This window comes from Aethalodelphis obliquidens, unplaced genomic scaffold (genome assembly GCF_003676395.1).
Source record: "Aethalodelphis obliquidens isolate GAN/ISIS:26980383/991018 unplaced genomic scaffold, ASM367639v1 scaffold41, whole genome shotgun sequence".
Taxonomy (NCBI): Eukaryota; Metazoa; Chordata; class Mammalia; order Artiodactyla; family Delphinidae; genus Aethalodelphis; species Aethalodelphis obliquidens.
Window position 1 is genome coordinate 8,097,140 of NW_020837985.1, and position 21,877 is coordinate 8,119,016.

Sequence of the window (21,877 nt, forward strand, 5' to 3'; positions counted from 1 at the left end):
ACTTTTGCCATCCTTTCTTGCTGATGGAGGGGCCTTGGATCGGAATTCTGCTCCCCAAAATAGAGGCAGACATCACTGGGCAGGGGTCCCAGAGGAGCTCCCGAAAGGGCGGCCGACTCAGCGGGCAAATGCCTTTTAGGCATCTTGGCTTCTTGCCCTTTGCTCCTTGTCCTATTTTTTTTTTTCCTGCCTGCAAAGCGGCTGTGATGGCTTAGAGATGCAACCGGTGGTTTCCATAGGACCTTGAGGAAAAGACCTCCCTGTATGGAATTCTCCTTTAGGCTGTCCCTGATAGATTTCTGTACAGCTTTCCCTTGAAAAATCCCCATGCCAGGGAGCTCATCGCTTCAAAAAGCAGCTCCCTGGGCAGGTCCATCTGTTACAAAGCCTTAGCTTTAGGTGAACCAAATCTCTCATGGTATAACGACCACCCATTGATCATTATTCTGTCTTAGAGGACACATAAAATAAACAGTTTCTCTTTGTCATGGCAGTATCCCAAATATCTGAGGACACCAACCATATCTCTTCTAGCCTTAGGCCTTGCAGCGTTTTTCTTTTTCTTTTTTTGGTCCTGTTCTGTTTTGCTGCATTTCTTATTCCCATGTTCTGAGTTAAAGGAACACATACATTTTGACGATGCATTCCCTAATCCTTAGTCATCTCTATTTTATAAGCAATCATGGGTATTCAGCACATAATCACACAGGAAAAAGGAGAAAAGATTCTGAAATGGTTTACTCCAGTCAACTGGAAAACCAGCTGACACAGGACAAGGATGTAGTTTATAAGACAGCTCAACAAAATAATTCTTGTTACGTGTGAACATTTTATACTGGTATGCTCTTTATATAAAGATGACAGTTTTAAAAATTTACTCATTAAAAAAACCCCAAACATTAATACGATTTAATTTCATACTTAGCTCACGTCTTCACCATGTCCATTTTTATCATTTTCTGATTTACGAGAATTTTGTGTTTCAAAGATATTTTGCAATTCATAACACCGAGTTAGGCATATAAGTCAGGAAGTGGAGTGGAAGGGAAAGAAAACCCCAGTGACTAATGAATGTGCAAAAGGTATTACACAGATTAAAAGACGTGATCTAGCTGAGAATGCAATTCAAATACTAAATCACAAACGTGCCCAGAGTCCAGTGCAGAGATATCAAAGAAACAAGGAAATGCGGTTTATCTGACAACACATGGAGCTATAATCCCAGTTCATTGGTTGAGAAGGTGGTCACACAGTTGCATTCACTGGTAGAATGGTTTTATTCCCCTTGGGAGATGGCCAGGCCTCCCCTGGAATGTCTGGGACAGCAACGGTTAATTAATCTACCCTGCATTCTTCTGTACCCTGCAGAGCTGACTGTGAAAAATCTGGGAGTGAGAAAAGCTGGCTTCTGAAGTAACTGCTTAAGTGACCTGACTTCTTAAAATAGTCCTTCATAAACAAACTCACATGATCTAATTTGCGTGTATAAATCCAATTATGTTTCCTGGGAAAGCACAGGGAAGATTATCTGGCTGGGTAGACAAACGTTCTTCTACTCCAGCCCCAAGAAAATGCTGCGGGAGAAATCATTTACAGAACTGATTCTCTTGCTAACTGAGGGTCAGACCTAAATATCCCAGAAATTTGCCTACATTCTGCTTTGGGTACCTTGCATTCCACAGAAAGCAAAGAACATGCTACAAAGCAATAGGCCTAGGGAACTGATACGCCATCCAACTGCATATTCTAGACCTCCTGGTCTCTCAGAGCATCAATATAGTGCCCATTCGTCGGTGAGAGGAAAGGTTTGAGATGAATGTTGCAAGTGTCTCCTATGTTCTGAAAACAAACACATGTAGCATCAACTCAAATAGACACACTTGCGAAATGAATAAATTAGCATCCTAAGAAATATTTAGACAACAGTGAAGTGTCACAGCAGCGTGACTGTAGTAGTGTCCTTTGATTATACGTTGCCAGCAGCACTGAATTTGGGATCAACTTTTTTTTTTTTTAATCTTTCCTTTTAATGCTTGGTTTCACTTATTTTTGATGAGCTCTTAAAATGCCATCAGTCATCGAGGTGTAAATGTGACTAACGTATTTGTCCTACTTAGCATGACACAGCAACAGCTGCTCCAGAAATAAAGTCCTCCCAGTCTTCCCAGTTCCAACCTAATTATGCTCCGACCCGCTGAAACCAGTCAGGTGACATTACCGGGTAGGAGGAAAAACAAATTCATTATGCAGTCTTGCAAAGGCCACACCACACGTCATTTTACAACTCCCTCTGAATACACAGACGCCAAGCCTATTGGCAACTCCAGGGCAAAGGTGTCTACAGATCAGGGCTGAAGGGATTTAGTTTGTCATTTCAGATGTCATTAAAAATATTCTTTGCAAAGCCTACTCTCCATCACAAAAAAACAAAAAAAAAAAAGGGAAAGGAAAGGAAGGAAGGAAAAGAGAACCAAAAAGGACAGTCTCTCGGTATTTTTCACAAGTAAGAGAGAATAATATTTCCATTTCTGGGCATTCAGAGGAACCCCTTGGGAATGTTGACACACAAATCTGCTTTTGAAAGTCATTTTCTGACAGGCTGGGATGTTGCAATTATTTTTTTTTTAAAGCCTATATGAATTTGCCAAAGGAAAACGTACAGAAATGGAGGTATTTGTCGTTTTAAAAAATGCACATCATAACTAGTGAGGTGTGCTAAATAGGACCCCAGTTACACCCATTTAATGGACATTTGTGTTTCCTGAAGTATCTACCTTGATATCAAATACCAAATTGAGATGATTTAAATTACATGTCATTTGCTGTACATTAAATAGTCGTAAGGGGCTTCCCCGGTGGCGCAGTGGTTGAGAGTCCGCCTGCCGATGCAGGGGACACGGGTTCGTGCCCCGGTCCGGGAAGATCCCACATGCCGCGGAGCGCCTGGGCCCGTGAGCCGTGGCCGCTGGGCCTGCGCGTCCGGAGCCTGCGCTCCGCAGCGGGAGAGGCCACAGCAGTGAGAGGCCCGCGTATCGCCAAAAAAAAAAAAAAAAAAATAGTCGTAAGATTCCTTTTATTTGATTCGAGTTAGCAGACATAGACAAAGGACATATAATACACGCATATGTTTAAATTTACACATGGGGAGAGAGATTTGGTAATTCCATTATACTCACTTTGACTTTACTGTGAAGTTAACCCTTCCTTTAAATGATCAGAAACGCATGTTAAAGCACATGCAAAGCCTACTTCTCTCCTGACCCCCACCTGCTCATACCATACACCACTCTCTTACCTGGTATAAACGATGCATTTTTCCCAAAAGGATTTTTTAAAGGCCAAATGGCAAGCTAAAAATCCCTCGTTATTAATCAAGTTTAAAGATCATGATTTAATTAGCATTCTTCTGGCTCTAGTCTTTTCTGTTTCGTTTGGATGTGTGTAAGACAAGGAAGAAAAGGCTGCTGCTTGAGAAATTCAAATCTGACAGCATGACCTTGAGCACGAACTCACCTGGATTTGTATACCTGGCTGCCTTTGCTCATAGAGCTACCTTGGAGAAATCACCTCCATTCTGACACTTCTGCTTCTATGCCTCACCAAGAGGTACAGAGGGCTAATTAGCCACTAGCTGTGACATTTTAGAATCCCCAAGAGGGAAGCATCATGCAGCAGTCTTTGTAGTTAAATATTGCTGCCTCTCAGTTTTCCAATAACTAAATGATCTTCATCATCTTATCACTAATGAGCTGAAGAATGAGAATGAGATGAATTTCAAAAGTTAGGTAGCTCGTATTATTGTCACCAGCAGGTAAGACAGAATCGAATGCTAACTACAGCAACAGAGCTTAGAATGTATCTCCCTGGTGAGAGAACCTACCAAATACAACCTTATCATTAATATTTTCTTTATACTCATAATGTCATTTAGTAATGAATTTTTAGATGGGTAAATTGAACTGGCAAGAGAAACAATTTGTTTAAGAAGTGGAAAATTCTGTGTCGTAGAGAGAATCTGGACAAAGGCACTACTGTCTGTGGCCTGAATCACATAATGAAGCTGATTTAACTTGAAATGAGTGAGGCTCCCCAAGGAAGGAATACCTACAGCCCTACTGCTACCTGTAGCTGAACTTTCTCAGGGGGAAAGGAAAAGGAATCCTTTGAATTGGGCTTTGAACCTTCTCAGGGTTCCTCAGTATTTCCAGTGCCACTTAGACCTAGAAAATACACGGGGATCACATCTGCCCTGGACAAGAACCTCTTTGGGTGGGAAGTTCACGACTTTCGTCTAACTGTTCACTGAGTGGAGAAAACAGAAACCATTTCTTTGCTGATAGCAAGGGACCTCCTGGTTGGCCCTTTTAAGGTTCTACCTCGTAACCACAGTGGAAAGTACGCGACAGATCAACGAATACAGGGCGTTCTCTCTTCATACAGGGCATCTGCAGAGACCTGCAGCTTGGTCGTTACCCGGTCAAGCCACAGATATCATTTTCTTCCAGAGGGAAAGAGGAGAAGCCGATTCTCAAGGTTGGGTTAGAGAAGGCAATTATCAGCTCATTTGTTCCTTTTGAAAATGGCATTTTCAGTGAAGTGAAACAGCCTGCCGAGGTGTGTTTACTGTATCCTCATTCTAGCTTCCTGCTTCTTGAAAATGTTAAGTTAAACATGAGCCATCCTCTTAATGGGAATCGAGATTCATGTAGAGAAAGAAGATACGCCAGTGTTTATGGCTTTCAGTTGGTAAATTTATATCCCACTGAGCAAGACGATGAGCTAGCTACACAGAGCCTGTTCCCAGCAATTCAATCACTTTCCCCTTAGGATTGCCCTTTGGCTTTTTCATTAAATGTTAATTCGTGGGCTATGCGGGGTATTACTCTCTTGAGTAGTGAAACAGGTACCTCTCGCTCTTGAGTCATTTCAAATGCTTATGTTTTTAGAAGGATACCCTCTGAAAGGTTTCTGAAGAATGACTGGCTCTGAGCTAGGATTTGAATCCTGACCTCACCGCCTGTCAGGCTCATCATCATTGGGATGTGCCTTTAAAGTTTCTAAGAATCTGTCATTTCTTCTCTGAAATAAAAGTGAAGGATGATACCATCCGTTTGTTATCACTAGATGTGATCGTGTATGTAAAGGCTCTTGGTTACATGTAAAATATTGTACAGATGTAAAGAATTTTGACTGTGCTTTGATTTCTCCAAAGGTGTTTACGTGTAAAAGACTGCTTTACACACATTTACGTGTGTGTGTGTAGAAAGCTTTCACCAACACAACGTCAGGGGACTTGGCTATTTTCTAATATTGTTTATGCAGTGAGTACTCTTGTTCATTCAGTGATTAAGTGCCTGCCACGTGCCTGGCATTTTTCTAGGTGCTGAGGGTAAAAGGATAAACACATAGACAATGTCTTTGCTCTTACACGGTGTTTACAATTCTTGTGAGGGTGTGGGGCTGGGGGAAAAAACACAATAAATATAGACCAGTCAGATAATTTCAGATGGTATATGTGTTCTGGAGAAAATAAGACATGTCACTACTAGGGAGTGGCATTTGAACTGAGTCTGGAATATTGAGAATGCGTCAGTCATGTGAAGACCTGGCAAAAATTGTTCTAGGCAGCAGTCACAAAGCCTAAGAAGTGAAGAAGTGGGAAAGAGCTTGGGATATTTGAAAGACAAGAAAATAGAGAGTATATTTGGAGGCTGAGGAGTAGAAGAGACAGAAATATAATTAGCGAGAGAAGTAGCACCAACTTACAGAGGATCCAGTAGGCCATGGTAAGGAGTCAGGATTTTATTCCAGTTTCTAACCGAGGTCGTTAGCAGGTGTTAAGTATGTCTTGTATGTCACCAAACAGGGAAAACCAAACAATACTGATTTTAAAAAAATCACAGATTCTTTTTTTTTTTTTAAAGCGATTATTAATTCTCTACTTGATCCACCTACAAGGTCTAGGAAAGACACTTAAACCTCTAGAGGGCGCCAAAGGAAAACCAAAGCCACAAAGGTTCTTTCAGCACCTAAAATCAGAGGAGAGCGCTCTGCTCCTTCCTTCAGAGTCTGGCAAAAGGTGACACCTTATGAAAAGACTGTTCATCTACACTTGCTACCCAAACAGAAAGTTGAATGAGCTTGGTATACATACACCAGGACGCTGGTTTTCACGCTAAAGGATTGTTTATGATGGGGTGGGAGTAGGAAGACATTTGAGGGTTATTTTTAATCTTCTCCCATCTGGTAGTATTTGAGTGGAGCATAAAACAAATATGGAGCCAAAATTTACTTTCTGGATTCATTTGGCAAGAAAAGTGTCTCTATACTTAGGACTTTGAAAATATTCATAATTTGCTACTTAGGATGTTATTCTAAATACTATTCCAAAGTTACTTGACAAAGTCTTTTAGTAATGTGTACCAAGGAAGGCTACTGCATGAGAAGCAGTGGGTTATGACAAATGGAATTTTCTGCAAATGGTCAGATAGCTATGATGCATTATGAAAACGACTTATAGTGAGAGAAGAGAAGGGGAAGGAAGAAGGAGAAGGAGACAGAAAAGATGAGAAAGGGAAAAAAGGGAACAGGAGCAAGGAGAGGTCAGCTGACGTCTAGGTACATAATAAAGAAAATGCAAAACAGAAGGAGAGAAATTGGAAGAAAGGGAGAGATTCAGAGGACACTCGGGTTCAAATCCACGTGTAAACAAGATTCAGAAACACAGTTGAAATATAATTTTATATAATCCCAAATTGAGACTTTATCATATATGGGTATTAAAGGTTCATGATGATTCTGAGAAAACATTATGTTTTTTTGTAATCCTTTTTTTCTTTTATAAATTTATTTATTTATTTTTGGCTGCATTGGGTCTTCGCTGTGCGCGCGGGCTTTCTCTAGTTGCGGCCAGCAGGGGGCTAACTCTTTGTTGCCATGCCTGGGCTTCTCACTGCGGTGCTTCTCTCGTTGAGGAGCACGGGCTCTAGGTGTGTGGGCTTCCAAAGTTGTGGCTCGCAGGCTCTAGAGCGCAGACTCAGTAGTTGTGGCGCACAGGCTTATTTGCTCTGCGGCGGCATGTGGGATCTTCCTGGACCAGGGATCGAACTCGTGTCCCCTGCATTGGCAGGCAGATTCTTAACCACTACACCACCAGGGAAATCCCTCATTATTGTTTTTAATAAGAAAAATTCAACGGGTCAGACCTTACTTACAGAGGCTCTCATCCCCCCATTTCATGCCTGATGATCATAGCCATGTACTTCATATGCTCTTTGCTCTACCCAGGGAGACTTCAAAAAGCACCGTAAGAGCAGCCAACCAGATAAGTAACCTAAGCAAATGGATATAGAGCCATCCGAGAAGAGATAGAATCCCAAATCAACTAGGAGTCCAGCAGGTCAATGATGGGTAAAGCACTCTGACGGTACCAGCGCCCTAAAAGTCATGAGCAGTTTTCATAGGTGTTGTACCTGTTTATCCTAAGAACCATCTATTCAAACCAGACTGCAAGAGGAGCCTCTGATGTCCAAGCACCTCTCATCAGCTTTTTACTTGAAAACACTCCAGCTGATACATTTCCCTCATTTTTATGGAGAAGTTCCCATAAAACTCTCCTGTTACCCCCATTCACTCTCTTGTTACCTACCAGACATTTGGCCAAGAAAGTGCCAGATCATTAATTATCAATTGATTTCAAGGAATTTAAACAATAGAGTCATCATCTAGCTCCTCATTCACAGACAATGAGAACTTTGTTCACAGAAACACATCCATTTTTAATGGGGAAAGATAGGAAGAAAGGGGGAGAAAGGAGAAAGCGACCTAAAGAGTCAGGTTCCACCTAAATATTTCAAACCATCTACATCAAAACACCCCCTTCAATCAAGCAAAACTTGCATTCTCTGCCAATGACATGCTTGCTCCCCCTCTCCACCAGCCCCAAAAGTCCTGAGGTTGATTTATTCAAAGCACTGGGGTTGGATCCTGTAGCAAGAGAAGATAGCACCTTAGATCCCCAAGGCAATAAAGAAAAAAAACGAGCGTCACAGGCTTGTCTGAAGGACTTAGTGAGATAGCTTAAGTAAGGTACCCAGCACCAGCTATTTAGTATGCGTTTAACAAATGTTGATTCCTTCGAGAACTGAGGATTTGTGGCGCAAAGACACAGAGAAACCTAACTCAGAATCTCAGAGTCCCTTAGGACACCCTGCTGTAACTCTCATGAGTAAAGCTGCTAAGGAGTGGGTCGCCTTCTAAATCGGGATGCTCCCCTCCCTTTCTGTGTTTTGCTCCAGAGACTGAGGGCAGCTCCTGGGGGATGTATGAGGGGCAAAAGGAAGACTACTTCTTAGCTGATGTCAAAGAATTACTCACAGAATCAGAGTAGAAGAGTAGAGATGATAGAAACTTTAGAGATCATTTAGTTTCAGTTCCTCTAGAGCAATGGCATCCCACGAACACCCAGGACCTCCTAGGTGCAAGGCTCTGTGTCGGGCTGGGGGAGGGGACTCAAAGGGAGAGAGGCAAACCTGCCTCTTAGAAAAGCGATTTCGAAAGAACCCCGGGGAGTCAGGGGACGAGCAAGGCAGGCGGGAGTTACCTGGTTGATGGAAATGACCGCCAGCCTGGGGATGACCCCTTGGAGGACCACCTGCAGTAACGACGTGCCCAGGCCAGCCAGGATGGCCCAGGTGAGCGGCAGCGGCAGCATGCTGTAGGTGGCGAAGAGTGTGAAGAGCACGTAGCCAATGCCGTCTCCCAGGAGCCCATAGCCCAGACCTGCTGCTAAGATCTGGGTGGTCATGGCCACCCAGGTGACCACGCCGCTGTACTGCAGGTAGGTGTGCGAGGTGGTGTCCTTCCTGACCACCACCAAGGCGCAGATCACCACCTCTATGCCCGTGAAGAAGCCCAGCAGGATGCCCTTGAGCGGGTCCATGGGGGCCGAGGCCAGGCTCAAGTGGAGAACCAAGAGGGTGAGTTTGGTCAGCACGTCCAGCACGTTCATCACCACCTCCGATTTGCGCCTCTGGCCCAGGAAATAGCGCTGGTAGAGGCGCTCCAGATCCCGGGACTTGAAGGAGTTGCGCAGGGTGGGGAAAATGACCCCTCGGTAGCTATAGCCCCCCTTGAGGAAGAAATCCGAGTTGCTCGGGGCGCAGTCGAGGTGCAGGAAGCCCAGGTCGCCCGCGCCCCCGCTGCCGCCGCCGCCGCCGCTGCCGCTGCGCTCCGGGAAGACTTTGGTGCAGCCGGGGCTGTGCGCTCTCTCCCCGGGGCCCAGCGCGTAGAGGGGAAGCGCCGAGTCGCCGGCCAGCTGCGACGCGTGGTGGTTGGGGCCGCCGCCTACAGGGTCCGAGGCTTTGCTGGAGCTTCCGCTCCCGCCGCCGCTGCCCCGGTGCCCGTGAACGAAGCGCTGCTCGGTGATGTGCCGCACCGCCGTTTGCCACAGCAGCCGCTGCGGCCGGGAGCCGCTCCCGCCGTCGCCGGCCGGGGGCGTCGGGTGGATGGTGTAGAGCTCCTCGCTGCCGCTAAGGCAGCGCACATCGGAGAGCTCCATGGCGCCGGGCCGCTGGGAGGGAGGCGCAGAACCTGCGGGAGGCCGCGGTGGGAAGGGGTCCCGAAAGACCCAAAGGCGGCCTGGTGGGAGCTTGGCGGCGAGCCCTTCTATCCCCAGCCGCCCTGGGCAGGAGGTCCCCGCACGTCAGGTCATAGTGCGCCCCGGGCCAAAGGGCGTCTGGAAGACCGCCGCAGACCCCTGCGTCCTCGCGCGTCGCCCTCCCGCCAGCCCGCGCAGCTTGGGTGCGTGGCAGCGGGGGCTATTTGTCCGCAGAAGCCGCGGCGCTCTGAGCCACGCAGCCCCCTTCCCGGCCTCTGGCTTCCTGGCTGGGTCTCGACTCAGCGTCTTGGCGTTGCCTTTGCTCTCCAAGAGGCGCCCAGGCGCCTGGGCTCCGTGCTTCAGCTGCGCGCCGGGCGGGTCCTGGCTGCGGCACTGGGCTCGGGACGCCCACGACTCGGCGGCTGCAGGGGGGGCTGGTCGGGGGTGACCGGCAGCGCGGATGGGTGCGAAGTTAGCAGCTCTGGCTGGAACAGAGTCCTTCGGAGAACTCCATTGCGCCGGGATGGGGAGCCGGGGCGGAGCTGGGGGCGGGGGTAATGAAGGGGGAGGAGTGGGGGACAGTGAGGTGGCGGGTGCCCAGCGGGAGGATTGGCGAGGTGGTAGCCTCAGCGCTAACAAGTCACCAAACAGTTAATTTGGAAGTGCGGGTGTGCTGAGGCTCCCTCCCGCGTTCATTTCTGGCTGTCTCCACTTCCTGAGCGAAGACTGACAGCGCAGCGCTGGCTCTGGCCCGACGCATCCCTCGGGGAAGGGGGAGGGCCTCAGGGTCCCAGTCGCGGCTACAAGACGAAGTCAGCCTTTCCAGCTGTGTTTCTGAGGGGTCGCAGCACAAGATTCTCACCCCCTTCACTTCGCTCGTTGGAATCCCTTTGGCCCGGAGCTGAGAGGTGCAGGAGGCGAGGGCAGGAAAAAAGTGGGGAGGGCTCCAAAGCCAACAGCTCCGAGGGCGAGGAGAAGCCACTGGTGCAGGTCGCTGAGGCTAAGAACCGTAGCTTGGTGGGTGCGGCGGGTGTGAGGTTTGGGCGAGAAGGGAGGCCCGAGGCCGCGGGGAAGTCGCCTGAGTCGCCGCCGGATCCAGGGGAGCGCCGCGTGCCACCCTGGCGCTCTGAAGCGCGCTGCGGGCGCCGGGCGACAGGGAAGAATTTGGAGACCTGTCTGAGCTGTTGGACACCGGAGGAGACTTAGACCCGCCCCCACGCCAAGCCACGCCCCCGGAACGGGGCGGGGGCGGAGTGGCGGTGGTGGCGTGGACCTGGCGCCCAGATCTGGCCAGGACGCCCCAGGTCTTCAAGGCAACGGCACGGGCAGACCCGCGTGGGAGAGGACGATGGGGTTCGGGGGTCGGGCGGGGCGGGCGCCCCCGACAAGCCCCCGGCGTGGAGATGCAGCGCTCCAGCTGGCCGAGCTGGCCGGTTCCAACGCTGTTCTTTTTTAGGCACTGGCTTTGGTCCTGTGCAGGTGCGGAGCCAGGACTCGTAAGCCGCTTTGCCCACGGACTCCGAGAGCCCAGCGCGAAGGCATAGAGGGTCTCCTTTACGCTCTCCCCACTGGGGCGTCTTTTGGCAAAGCCAACTTTCGGGCTAAAAGCAAAATACCCCCAAGAAGCCGCAATTGCAGAGGCCGGCAGCTTCCTGAGGGAGTCTCTTTACTGCACCAATCCAGAGGAATGGAGAGCGCGAGGCATTAGAATGCGAGGGCCCTCGGAGAGCCAAGTTTCTCCCCGCTTACAGTAGGGGTCGAGAACGGAGGGCGTGGGGAAGGCATTTCCAGCCGCCCTCTCGAGCCCGGTTTCCCGCCCGCCGAGCTCCGGCGAGCAGTTGCGGACAAAGCCCCTGGCGGAGCTCGGGGCAGATCCAGGCGCGACACGGTGGGCACGTGGTGTCTGCGCCCGCGCCGGGCCGAGCAGGGGCTCCGGGCGCCGGGTCCGCCGGAAGCGCCTTAGTCCCGAGCCCGGCTGCATGTGGCGGAGCCACGGTGGAACTGCGGCTTCAGCCGGTGGAGCCCTGGCCCTGAGCACAGTCAGCTGATGGCCAATGACGTCAGACCCTGGGCGCTTTCGCGGCTCCCCATGGCTTCCCTTGAAAGCACCAAAGACCTCCACGCTGTTCCCTCAGGCCCCCCTGGGCGGACGATTTCCCCTGCTTTCCCTAGGAGAAACTCCCCTCCGTTTGCTTGCCCTGGGCAAGAATATCTTTCCCGATCTCCCTCCTCAGAGGCACACACCATCTCCAGGGTTATTTGTGTCCACCGTGTCCCAGAAACACGAGATTGCATTATTTCCTTTTTAAGTCTTTCTTTTCCACACACACGGGTTTCAGTTTAAACCCAGAACTGGTCAACTACCTTGCACATAGAATCCCCCCAAAAGTAGAAAGAAGACTCAACATTTTCCCCCATCTCCCTTAACAGTAGATTTCTGGGATGTCATACACACCCTGGAAAAGACTCCTTTAATCCTAATCCCTTAGAGTTGCACTCTACAACTACACCGCTCAAGAAAGGAAACAAAATTAAGTGCTCAATTTTGAATTGAAAGAAGGTCGATTCCATCTTTAACCCAGTTTGTAGATGAATTAACTTGTTAACAAAGTAAAGGTATCCCGGAATAGCTGGACTATTCCATGGGGCTGGAACTTAAGGGCAAAGCGCTTCCCCCAAAACTCGGTTTTGCAGTTATCTAGACCTTAATGAAATAATCCCAGGTATTACATCCTCGAGAAAGAAATGCTACTTGCTTCTCCCTTCCTAAATTCCTTGGACTCTGCCTGGCCAGCTCTCCTGAAACTCTAGGGTGGGTAATCAATATCTTGACTTGAGGCAGGGAGTCCAATAGGGCAGAGGGCTGGGTGGGAGAGGGAGGCGGGTTCCTGCAGACCCTATGCCAGGATGTGTGTGGAGAGCTGTGTCCTGATCTGCAGGCATAGCCCCAAGTCATCTGTGCTAATGAGCATATTAGTAAACTTGGCAGTGGAAGACACACCTCTTTTTTTTTTCTCAATTCTTTCTCCTTGGGAGCCTGAGAGCTCAGCCTGAATAAATGAGGGGTTGAATGCAGATGGAACTTTCCTATGAAAATCTTCCTCCTGGACATATCCCAGGATGATTTATTCAGCAGCAAAAGGAGGCTTGCCAAGGAGGGGGAGATTGGACCCAATCAGATAAAATGACTCAGGCTGATGAATGAGCATAGCATGCTACAGAAAGACGCTCAAAGAATTTCCTGAACTCAGAGGTTGACACTAACATATCAGGGAGAAAACATTGCATCTGGTGTACTGACTCCTCTGAAAGTTCCTTTGCTGTAGGGCCGTTAGGGCATGTTATTTGAAAATAAGAGCATAGATGACACAATTAGATTCAAATGTTATTCTTCTTGTTGGAATGACACAGTGCCGTTCAGACACCCCCAAGTTCTGTTTTTGAATGACAGCATTGGCTCAGTACACATATCAAGAGGCTTTTGGGAATCTGCAAACCACCAAATGATTATCACTTAAAACAAGCGAAGTCAACACACTGCTTTGAGGCTATAATGGACCTCTCATTCATGGTGCTCTCATGGACCTTAATTAAGTGAATTAAGTTCACTTAATTCCTTGCATATTTATTATGGCTGGATCTTAACTATGTTCCAGAGACAGTATTTTGCCAACTCAATGTCTTTTTGTACACAGTTCCCTCCTCTTGGAATTTCCCTCTATTCCCCCCATTTCCCTCCCTCAAAACACTACTCACTTGATCCTTCAAAGCCTGAGCAATGTTGTCTCTGAGCGAAGGCTTTCCTGATATTCCCAGTGAGAATTAATGGTTTCCTTTTCTGTTGTTCAAAAGTCTGTTCTGGTTCCTCCCGTATGGCTCTTACTACAGGCACTGGCTCTACCCCATTGGCTTACCCATTTTTCTCTCACCTCTCCCCATGAAGTGGTGAGCTCATTGAAGGAGAAGACTGATTTTCCCTGGGTCCATATCCCTTAGTTTCTAGCAACTATAGTGTACATAGAGATAATAATAAGATTAGCAAGAATTGATGGCATACTTTTCCCTTTACAACCATCTTTACAACCATTTCATTTAATCATCCCATCAGTTCTCTGAGTTAGAGCCTTCTCTATCTTTTATTATTCCCATTTTACTGACTAGGGCACTGAGGCTCCATGTGGTTAAGGAACTTGCCCAGGATTTCATCGATAGCAAAATTCCAGCAATCAAATTTAGATTGTATAAATCTGGCTTCCATGTGCTCAATAAAAATGTTACCACAGGCAGTCAACACATTTCACCTAAATAGGACTGATAGACAAGAACATGTGAAGTATATTTTGACTTTCCAAATGCAAATTAAATAAGAGACTTCTAAGACGTTTGGGCTTTGAGAAGTCTAGTAGGATGACTCCAAATGGATGAGGTAGCACAACCAATTCTTGTTTGGTTAGAGGGTCTGTTAGGTTTTGCTCAGTTCAAGCCATTGACATTATTTCTAGTTTGTGGAAAAGCAGATTTTTTCACATATTGTATTTAACCAAAATAATTAATCGTTGCCCTCTACTTCATTTGGCTGAGGGTGGAAGTGGCAGAACATCCTTTTGGCCCATTGGAAAAGAACATATTTGTTTTATGATCTTGCTGCATACCATTGGCCACACTTATAGTAGATATATTTAAGAAGGGAAGTTCGTTTCTCTCAAAAGCCTCTTTGACTTTCTAGGCTAACTGTGTTAATACATGAATTTAAATTTTATAAGAGCTCTGGCCTTTGCAAAATACCCATAGAAACCCTAACACTCACTGAAGACATATAAAATATTCACATGTAAAAGAAAAGATGGACTCAGTTCAGGAAGGGGACCTGAAACCAGAGAGATCCTGTTTCCAAAGGGAAGGAGGGTGTTTATGACAAGGCAGCTTCCAAAGCTGGAAGTCCTTAAAGGAAAAGTACATGAAATTTTCTAAGAAGATAGATCTTAAATGTCCTCTCTCTCTCTCATACACACACACACACACACACACACACACACACACACACACACACACACGAAGGAAAAAAACAAAGAAAACGGTAACTATATGTGGTGATACATATGTTAATTACTGATTGTGATAAACTCGTATATCAAAACATCAAGCTGTACATCTTAAATATACACAATTTTTATTTTCAATTATACCTCCACAAAGCTGCGGGGAGAGCGGGGGCGTTGAAAAGGATATGCCTGTCTTGCCTGGAAGCACTGCTCTTACCAAGTATCAAAGGCATTGACTGCTTTGAAGGAACTCCAGGGACAGTCAATGTCTAAAGTAAATAAGGCTTATACATGGAAATGGTCTATGAATGAAAACCTTTGCACTCACACTTCATCTGGAATGCAGCAGAATATACACTAGAAAAAATGAAATGTCTATTTTACCCCCATCATGTATTTTCTTTGCATTGTAAAATGTAAGAGAGGGAAAATTTTGTATACATTTTGGATCTTCGCGGGAACTAGCTTAAATTGGATTCTGGTGCCTGAAAGAAGACAGTCTCATCAATGGGAAAGCAATTCTGAGACAACGTATTTATATGCGGAATTCATCAGTTAGGTAAGTCAGAGGAAGAAATCTTCAAGGGAGACAGACTTAAACACTGTTTTCTTCTTAAAAGATGATTCCCTTGTCTCTGGTTTAACTAGAGTATAAGTTTACTGTGATATCACTTGTGAAGCCTTCACTTACTGAAATGATGATAAGAACACACACACGTACAACTCATTGGAGAAACTATTAAGAAGTGACCTAAAAGAAGTAGTAACAAAACAAAAAGTATCACCATCACCAAACCTTCTTTTGGCCATGGTTTAATACCTGCTTTTTAATTTGACACACTTAAGAAGTCTTAGGGCAAAATGATCAGACAGCGGGAAGCAAAGCAGATCATTTTCCCCTATTCTCTCTCTCTCTCTTTTAAAATCTACCTGATTCTTATTTTAACACCAGAAACTTCTTATTTTTTAAACTATTTCACTGCATTACTCATACCCTCCTGGAGATCTTTGGGATCTATGTAGAACATTTAGGCTAAAAGTTTATAGATAACATAAGTACATCTATATGCATTTGTGTAGCTGTGTATATGAATCTCAATCCATTGATTAAGTGTGAAAGAAACGTATCTCCTCCCCTTTCAAAAATCAATGTATTCCTGTTTTCACCCAGTCTGTGAGACATTTAACTTGCATCCTTCTTGAGGCTTTCATCTGTACCCTCCTACTCCCAGGAAGATGCCATATATCCAGGCCCTTGTGTAGTACCCAGGTGTGTGTGTGGCGGGGGCGGGGGTGGCAGGGAGGAGGGTATGCATCCATAAACATGCGTGCCCTCTGGTCTTTAGCTGTCTATTCATAAAGGTCACCACTGAGGCAGTCCGTCTTTTGTCCACATCACACGGTCCCTATGGGACCAGCAGCATCTGCGTTGCTTCCTTTGAACGAAGACAGGAGAGCCTTCACAGGTCAGCTTACGGGCCCATGTGCTTGACATAACACGTTGCCCCTTCTCTTTAGGGTGCTGGATCCTCTTAGGACACCCCTGGGAAGCCATTATTTAGCACACAAGAGCTCTCTCTCTCTCTCTCTCTGTTCCTATCTGTCTCTCTGTCTTTCTGTCTCTTCCTTTCTCTCCTTCTGACCCAGTGTGGGAGTATCTCCTTTAGCCTCGTGAGAATCCTTACTTTATGTTTCTTCCAAGCCCATCTGACTTTTCCTGTTCTCTTTGGGAATTCTTTTTTTATAAAAACAAAAGATGGAAAGACTACTTTTGTTTTCTGTTCATCCTTTCTGGAAGTGATTTGTAGAAGGCTTGCATGAAAGAAAGGGAAAAAGGGGGTGCACCAAAGCAAATCTCATCAATTCGTATCTCAGCATAGGATCCACACATATAAAATGGATGAAACTCACCCCTCCACCTGATCAGTGGTTTTCTTGCACTGTGAGTTCCAACCAAATCGTGGGTTGTGAAATCACCTTTGTGGGTCACGATTAGCATTCAAAGAGTAAATTAATAAAAGAGTAGAATAGAATCATAAGGATAATTATATCTTGCTACTCTATACAAAGGCTTTCTTTTGCATCCAAATTCTTCCTCTGAAGTTAAGAACAGAAAAAAAATTGATGAAATTTCAGAAAAATACCTTATCAAACTCTTGGAATTACATTATTTGAACTTCACAAAACAAAGTTCAGTTTAATATGGCATTTCTCACTATCCAATTTGATATTTCAACTCTTATTATATAATTAGCAATCAAGTAGATTTGAAGAGCATGACCTACACACAAACACACACATACTCACACACATGGTATGCACTGGGCACCATTTAAAGTGGATTTTGTAATGCGAATTGAAGTAAAAAAAATGTTTGGAGGTGATTGGTCCAGTCCTCAGCTCCTTAGTGGAATTATTCAATATTACGTTTACCCGAAGTCGTGGTTTAGTGAAACGAGTTGCTTTTGTGGTCAGGAAGACTCCTTCTTGAGTTGTGACTCTACGAGGTGCCAGCTCTGTGAGCTTGCTCAAGTTATTTAGCATTTTTGAACTTTCATAATATGGGGGGAAATAACAACTTCGCCAGGTTTTGTGAAGGTTAAAGGTCATTCATATAAAGCACCTGGGACGGTGCATCACATATAGCAAATGCTCAGTATAGAAGACTTCACCCGACCCCACCAACTCCACAAACAAGACCTGTTCACTACTGACCAAGTAGATCACAACTTTCTTTTGTTTCCTCCTCTTCCATTGCTGTTTTCTTATTTCTGGCTACCATCCTCTCTCACCTAGATGATGTCAATAGAATGAACATGTCTCTCTTATTGTAGTCTGCCTCCTTTCTCCAACTGCTGCGATCATCCTAAATTTAAAAATATGATCATGTCACTCTTTTTTATTGTGAAAAAAACACATGAAATTTACCCTCCCAGCAGTTTCCTAGTTTACAAATTGTCAACGCTATGCTCATCCTCATGTGAGGTATCTCCCAAGTCCCCTCTCCATCCCACGTGACTGAAACGTTATATCTCCCAGAGATCAGCAATTCCCCACCGCCCCTTCCCCCAAGCCAAGCACGTCACTGTCTTTCTTAGAACATTGCAATGACTCTGCTTTGCCCTCATATGCCTTAAGCTGGAAGACAAACATCTCTAGGAGAGGCTATTGCCTCTCTCTCCGGCCCCCTCTTACTGCTGTTCCTCTTGCTGTCAGTCTGTCAGCTCCTCAAAGGTATCTTGCTCTCTCTTCGCTCTGAATCTATGGACTTACTATTCACTTTGCCTGGAGCCCTCTTTCTACTCATCCTTCTGCTGTTGGCATGGGTGTCACTTTCTTCAAGAAGCTTTTCCTGGCCTCCCAGGTCTAGGTTAGCTGCCTCTACAAATTAGCAATGCTTTTGGCTACAGATAACGGCAAAATGCAAATCAGAATGGCTTAAGCAAATAGGAGTTTGTTTTTCTTTCACAACAAGAATCGGGGCTGTAGAGACTTGCTGTTTTGGTTCAGGAAGTTAATTCTATCAGGGGCTTTGTGCTGGCACTCTAGCACAAAGAGTGCCTTTTCCTCCCAGTCACAAGGTGGTTATAGCATCTCTGAGCATTCATTCTCTTCTACCACATAGAAAGGTAGAAGCAGAAGTAGGAGCATTGCTCAGAGTTTCTCCTCAGTACCTTCTTTTTACCAGAGATGAAAAAAGTCTTTCTGGAATTTGATAGAAAACTTCCACGTATATCTCATTGGCCAGAACTGTATCGCTTGCTTAACTCTAAGCCAGGACCCGGGGTCCCCCAGTGACCAAGGGGTCTGAAACAAAGAAGAATGTGGGGAATGGAGCTCAGATAGGTAACAGAGATGGTAGTATAGGCCCTTTCAGCTCTTTCCTTAGCAAACTATACATCTCCTTAGCAAACTATACATCTAACTAAACATACAACTATACATCTCACCCCTATCCAGTCACCTCCTCTTTGCCCATCTGTGGTGACCAGATTCCAAGATAACCCCCAATAACCGCCCACCTCCTGGTGTTCATGCCCTTGCACAATCTCCTCCACTATTGTGTTAGAATCAGTTGGTGTGACCAACAGAGTGCAGCAGAAAGGGCGGTATGTCTTTCCTAAGTCTAGATCATTCTGTCGTGCCCTCTCTTGCCTTGTCTGCTCTTGGGGAAGCCAGCCACCATGTTGTGAGGACACTCAGGGAGCCCGATAAAGAAGCCCATGTGGGGAGAAGCTAAGGCCTCCTGTCAACAGTGAGCAAGGAACTGTTGCCTCTTCCAGCAGCCATTCGAGAGAACCACATTGGAAGTGAACATTCCAGCCTGAGTCAAGCCTTCAGATGCTGCTGCACCAGCCCTCATGAGAGACCCTAAGCCAGAAGCACCCAGTTAAGCTGCTTTTACATTTGTGATCCACATAAACTGTGAGATAATAAATGTTTATTGTTTTAAGTCCCTAAGTTTTGGGGTTATTTGTTATGCAGCAATAGATAATTGATACACTATCTGAGGGCCCCTGTAAGCTGTACGTTTCTTAAAACTACAACCAAAACAAGGGCTTCCCTGGTGGCGCAGTGGTTGAGAGTCCACCTGCCGATGCAGGGGACACAGGTTCGTACCCCGGTCCGGGAAGATCCCACATGCAGCGGAGCGGCTGGGCCCATGAGCCATGGCGGCTGAGCCTGCACGTCCAGAGCCTGTGCTCCGCAACGGGAAGGGCCACAACAGTGAGAGACCCGCGTACAGCAAAAAAAACCAAAACAAAACCATAAAAACAAAGAATACAGCCTTCAGTTGTACACTACTCAGAATGACAGAAAGGCATTTCTTTATATTTAATTCATAAGATACAGGAAGGAGAAGTCTTGTATGGTTCCAGTGATCATTTTTATTTTCATAAGGTCATGAGTGACTTGGGGTAGGGAGCATCATATAAATGAGATAATAACACTTAATTTAAACTTGTTCACTAGGTTCCTGTTGTACTTGGAATATTTTGCACTTCTTGCAATTCATTCATTCATTCATTCCTTGATGGACAAATGGATATAAATTGTGGAGATACCAGGAGAAGACATTTGCATCAGGATTTGAAAGACAAATAGGTGCTGAAACTCAGTTACTAGCCAGGAAGGAAAGGCACAGAGGACAAGCTGCTCTTCACCAGTGCTTGGCGTTCCCTGTGTTAAGAGGGCTTTCTGGATCATTGCTTGCTTGCCTCATTCTGGCCTCACTCAGAAGTCACTTCCTCAGAGGAGTGGTCCTTGACCATTCCACTTAAGCTACTTGCTCCCAGAATTTTGCAACCCCAAATATCTGTTTACTTCCCATAGAGGACACCTTACCATCTGCAACGATCGTATTTAGATGTTTGTGTACTTGTTTTTTGCCTTCTCTGACTAGAACGAAAGCTCTTTGAGGGCAAGGACCAGTCTCTGCCTTACTCTCCACTCTCTCCCCAGTTCATGGCATGTAGCAGAAGCTTAGCAAACAGTTTTTGAAGAAATGAGTGAAAAATGACCCACTTCTCGTAACTTCCTGACCAGTGATTCTGACAGAAGCAATAGAAGCAGAGATAGCCAGGTTAGGAGAAGAATCTATGTTTTTCATGAGCTGGAGCAGAACAAACCTCAACATTAGGAAAGGAGAGCCTAGTGCACTGAGAATGTTTCACTGGGTTCTAATTGGGGCACCTTCTCACTTTCCGGGAAAAATGAGACCAGATGTTTAGAGCACCTACTGTATATCAGGCTTAGTGCTATTTTCTCAGGAAGGTGTTTGAATGCATTTGCATGCGTCCAGAATAACTCTCCCACTCAGATCTGGATTGTGGAAGAGTTGGGACTCTTATTTCTTTCCAAAGGCCAGGAGGATATTGATTAGCTATATTTTTTAGCTACAAGTATTCGAGTAGTCTGCTAGGGCTACCCTAAAAAAATACCATAGGCTGGGTGGCTTAAACAACAGATGTTTATTCCTCACTGTAGATCAAGGTACCTGCTGATCCGGTTCCTGGTGCGGGCTCACTTCCTGGTGTGCAGAAGGCTGCCTTATTGCTGTGTGTGCCCCACCCTCATGACTCCATCTCACCCTAATTACCTCCCAAAGGCCTCACCTCCAAATACTAACAATTGGGTGTTGAGGGTCCAGCGTACGAATTTAAGGGGGACATAATTTATCCATAACAATACATGAATAATTAGCTTAAGTATATAGATGGTGGGTTAGTTTTCTCAGGGTAGGTGGCTACAAGCATTGAATCAGGATCTCAAAGATGTTTGGAGAGAAATTATCCTGACCTTTACGGTCATAAGACGGCTACTATAGGTCCAGTTATGACATCTGCATTTAAGCCAGGAAGAAAAGGAGGAGGACAGAGCTATGCCTGTCAATCTCTTCCATCTACCTTTTTTTTTTGTTTTTTATTAAAGAAAATCAAGAGCTTTCGCTCAAACCATCACTCTTTAGTAGACTCTACGTAGATATCATTGGCCAGAACTAGACGACATGGTCACATGAACCGCAAGGGAGGCCGAGGAAGTGAGGAAAGGGATTGACATGACTGGTTCACCCCTCCAGACTCCACCATTGTGATAACAGAAAACCACTTGGGATTACAGTTCAGGCAGAGAGAAGAGATTGCTTCCCAGGTAGCTGTAGTAACTCTCAAAAGTAAATAAATAACTAACCCAAACAAACAAACACTATTTAGATTTGCCTGTAGCTCAAAGATCATACATGTCACTGAGAACTAATTGAATGTGCTCAAATATTTGAAACTTTCCAAGTATACAGTTAGTTGTATCTGTTCCTCTGTGGTGAACGTGAATAAACACAAGGTACAAAACAGGAGGCATTGAATAGGAGAGGCTGCTCCCTTTCTTTTCTCCTGACCTCCTCAATCTTTTGTTTCACTGTGCATTCCTCACCAGCCAAGATAGTGAGAGAAAGATAGTCTTACTGTAATAACAAACAACAAACACCTTTATCCATTTTTGCCACTTCAAGAGCTATTCTTGTGTTTTAGTCTTTTACAAATTGGCCAGCCTTACCAGACACCCAAAGAAGTCTCAGATCTATGGTGCATGTGATGACTTCAGGTGGCGAAAGGAGAGGGTGAGCAAAAAAGAGGAAGCCTGGGAAAGGAAGGACAGGAGGAAGGAAGGAAAGAATGGAGGAAAGAAAGAAAGGAGGAAGGACAGAAGGGAAAGAGGGAGGGGAGGTGGAAAAGGCTTT

At 45.8% G+C, this 21,877-nt stretch overlaps 1 protein-coding gene across 2 annotated transcripts in view; it reads right to left on the reverse strand.

Moving 5' to 3' along the window:
* The window catches only part of ADCY8 (adenylate cyclase 8), a 218,774-nt gene extending 207,177 nt beyond the window's left edge, over positions 1-11,597 (reverse strand). Inside the window, exon 1 of one of the 2 annotated variants that reach the window (XM_027132481.1) lies at positions 8,603-11,597. In XM_027132481.1, coding sequence (XP_026988282.1) covers positions 8,603-9,559 — 957 coding nt within the window. In that variant the 5' untranslated portion in view covers positions 9,560-11,597. The remainder of the gene's footprint in view (positions 1-8,602) is intronic. The other variant, XM_027132482.1, reaches the window with a different exon arrangement.
* Between the last annotated feature and the right edge of the window lie 10,280 nt (positions 11,598-21,877).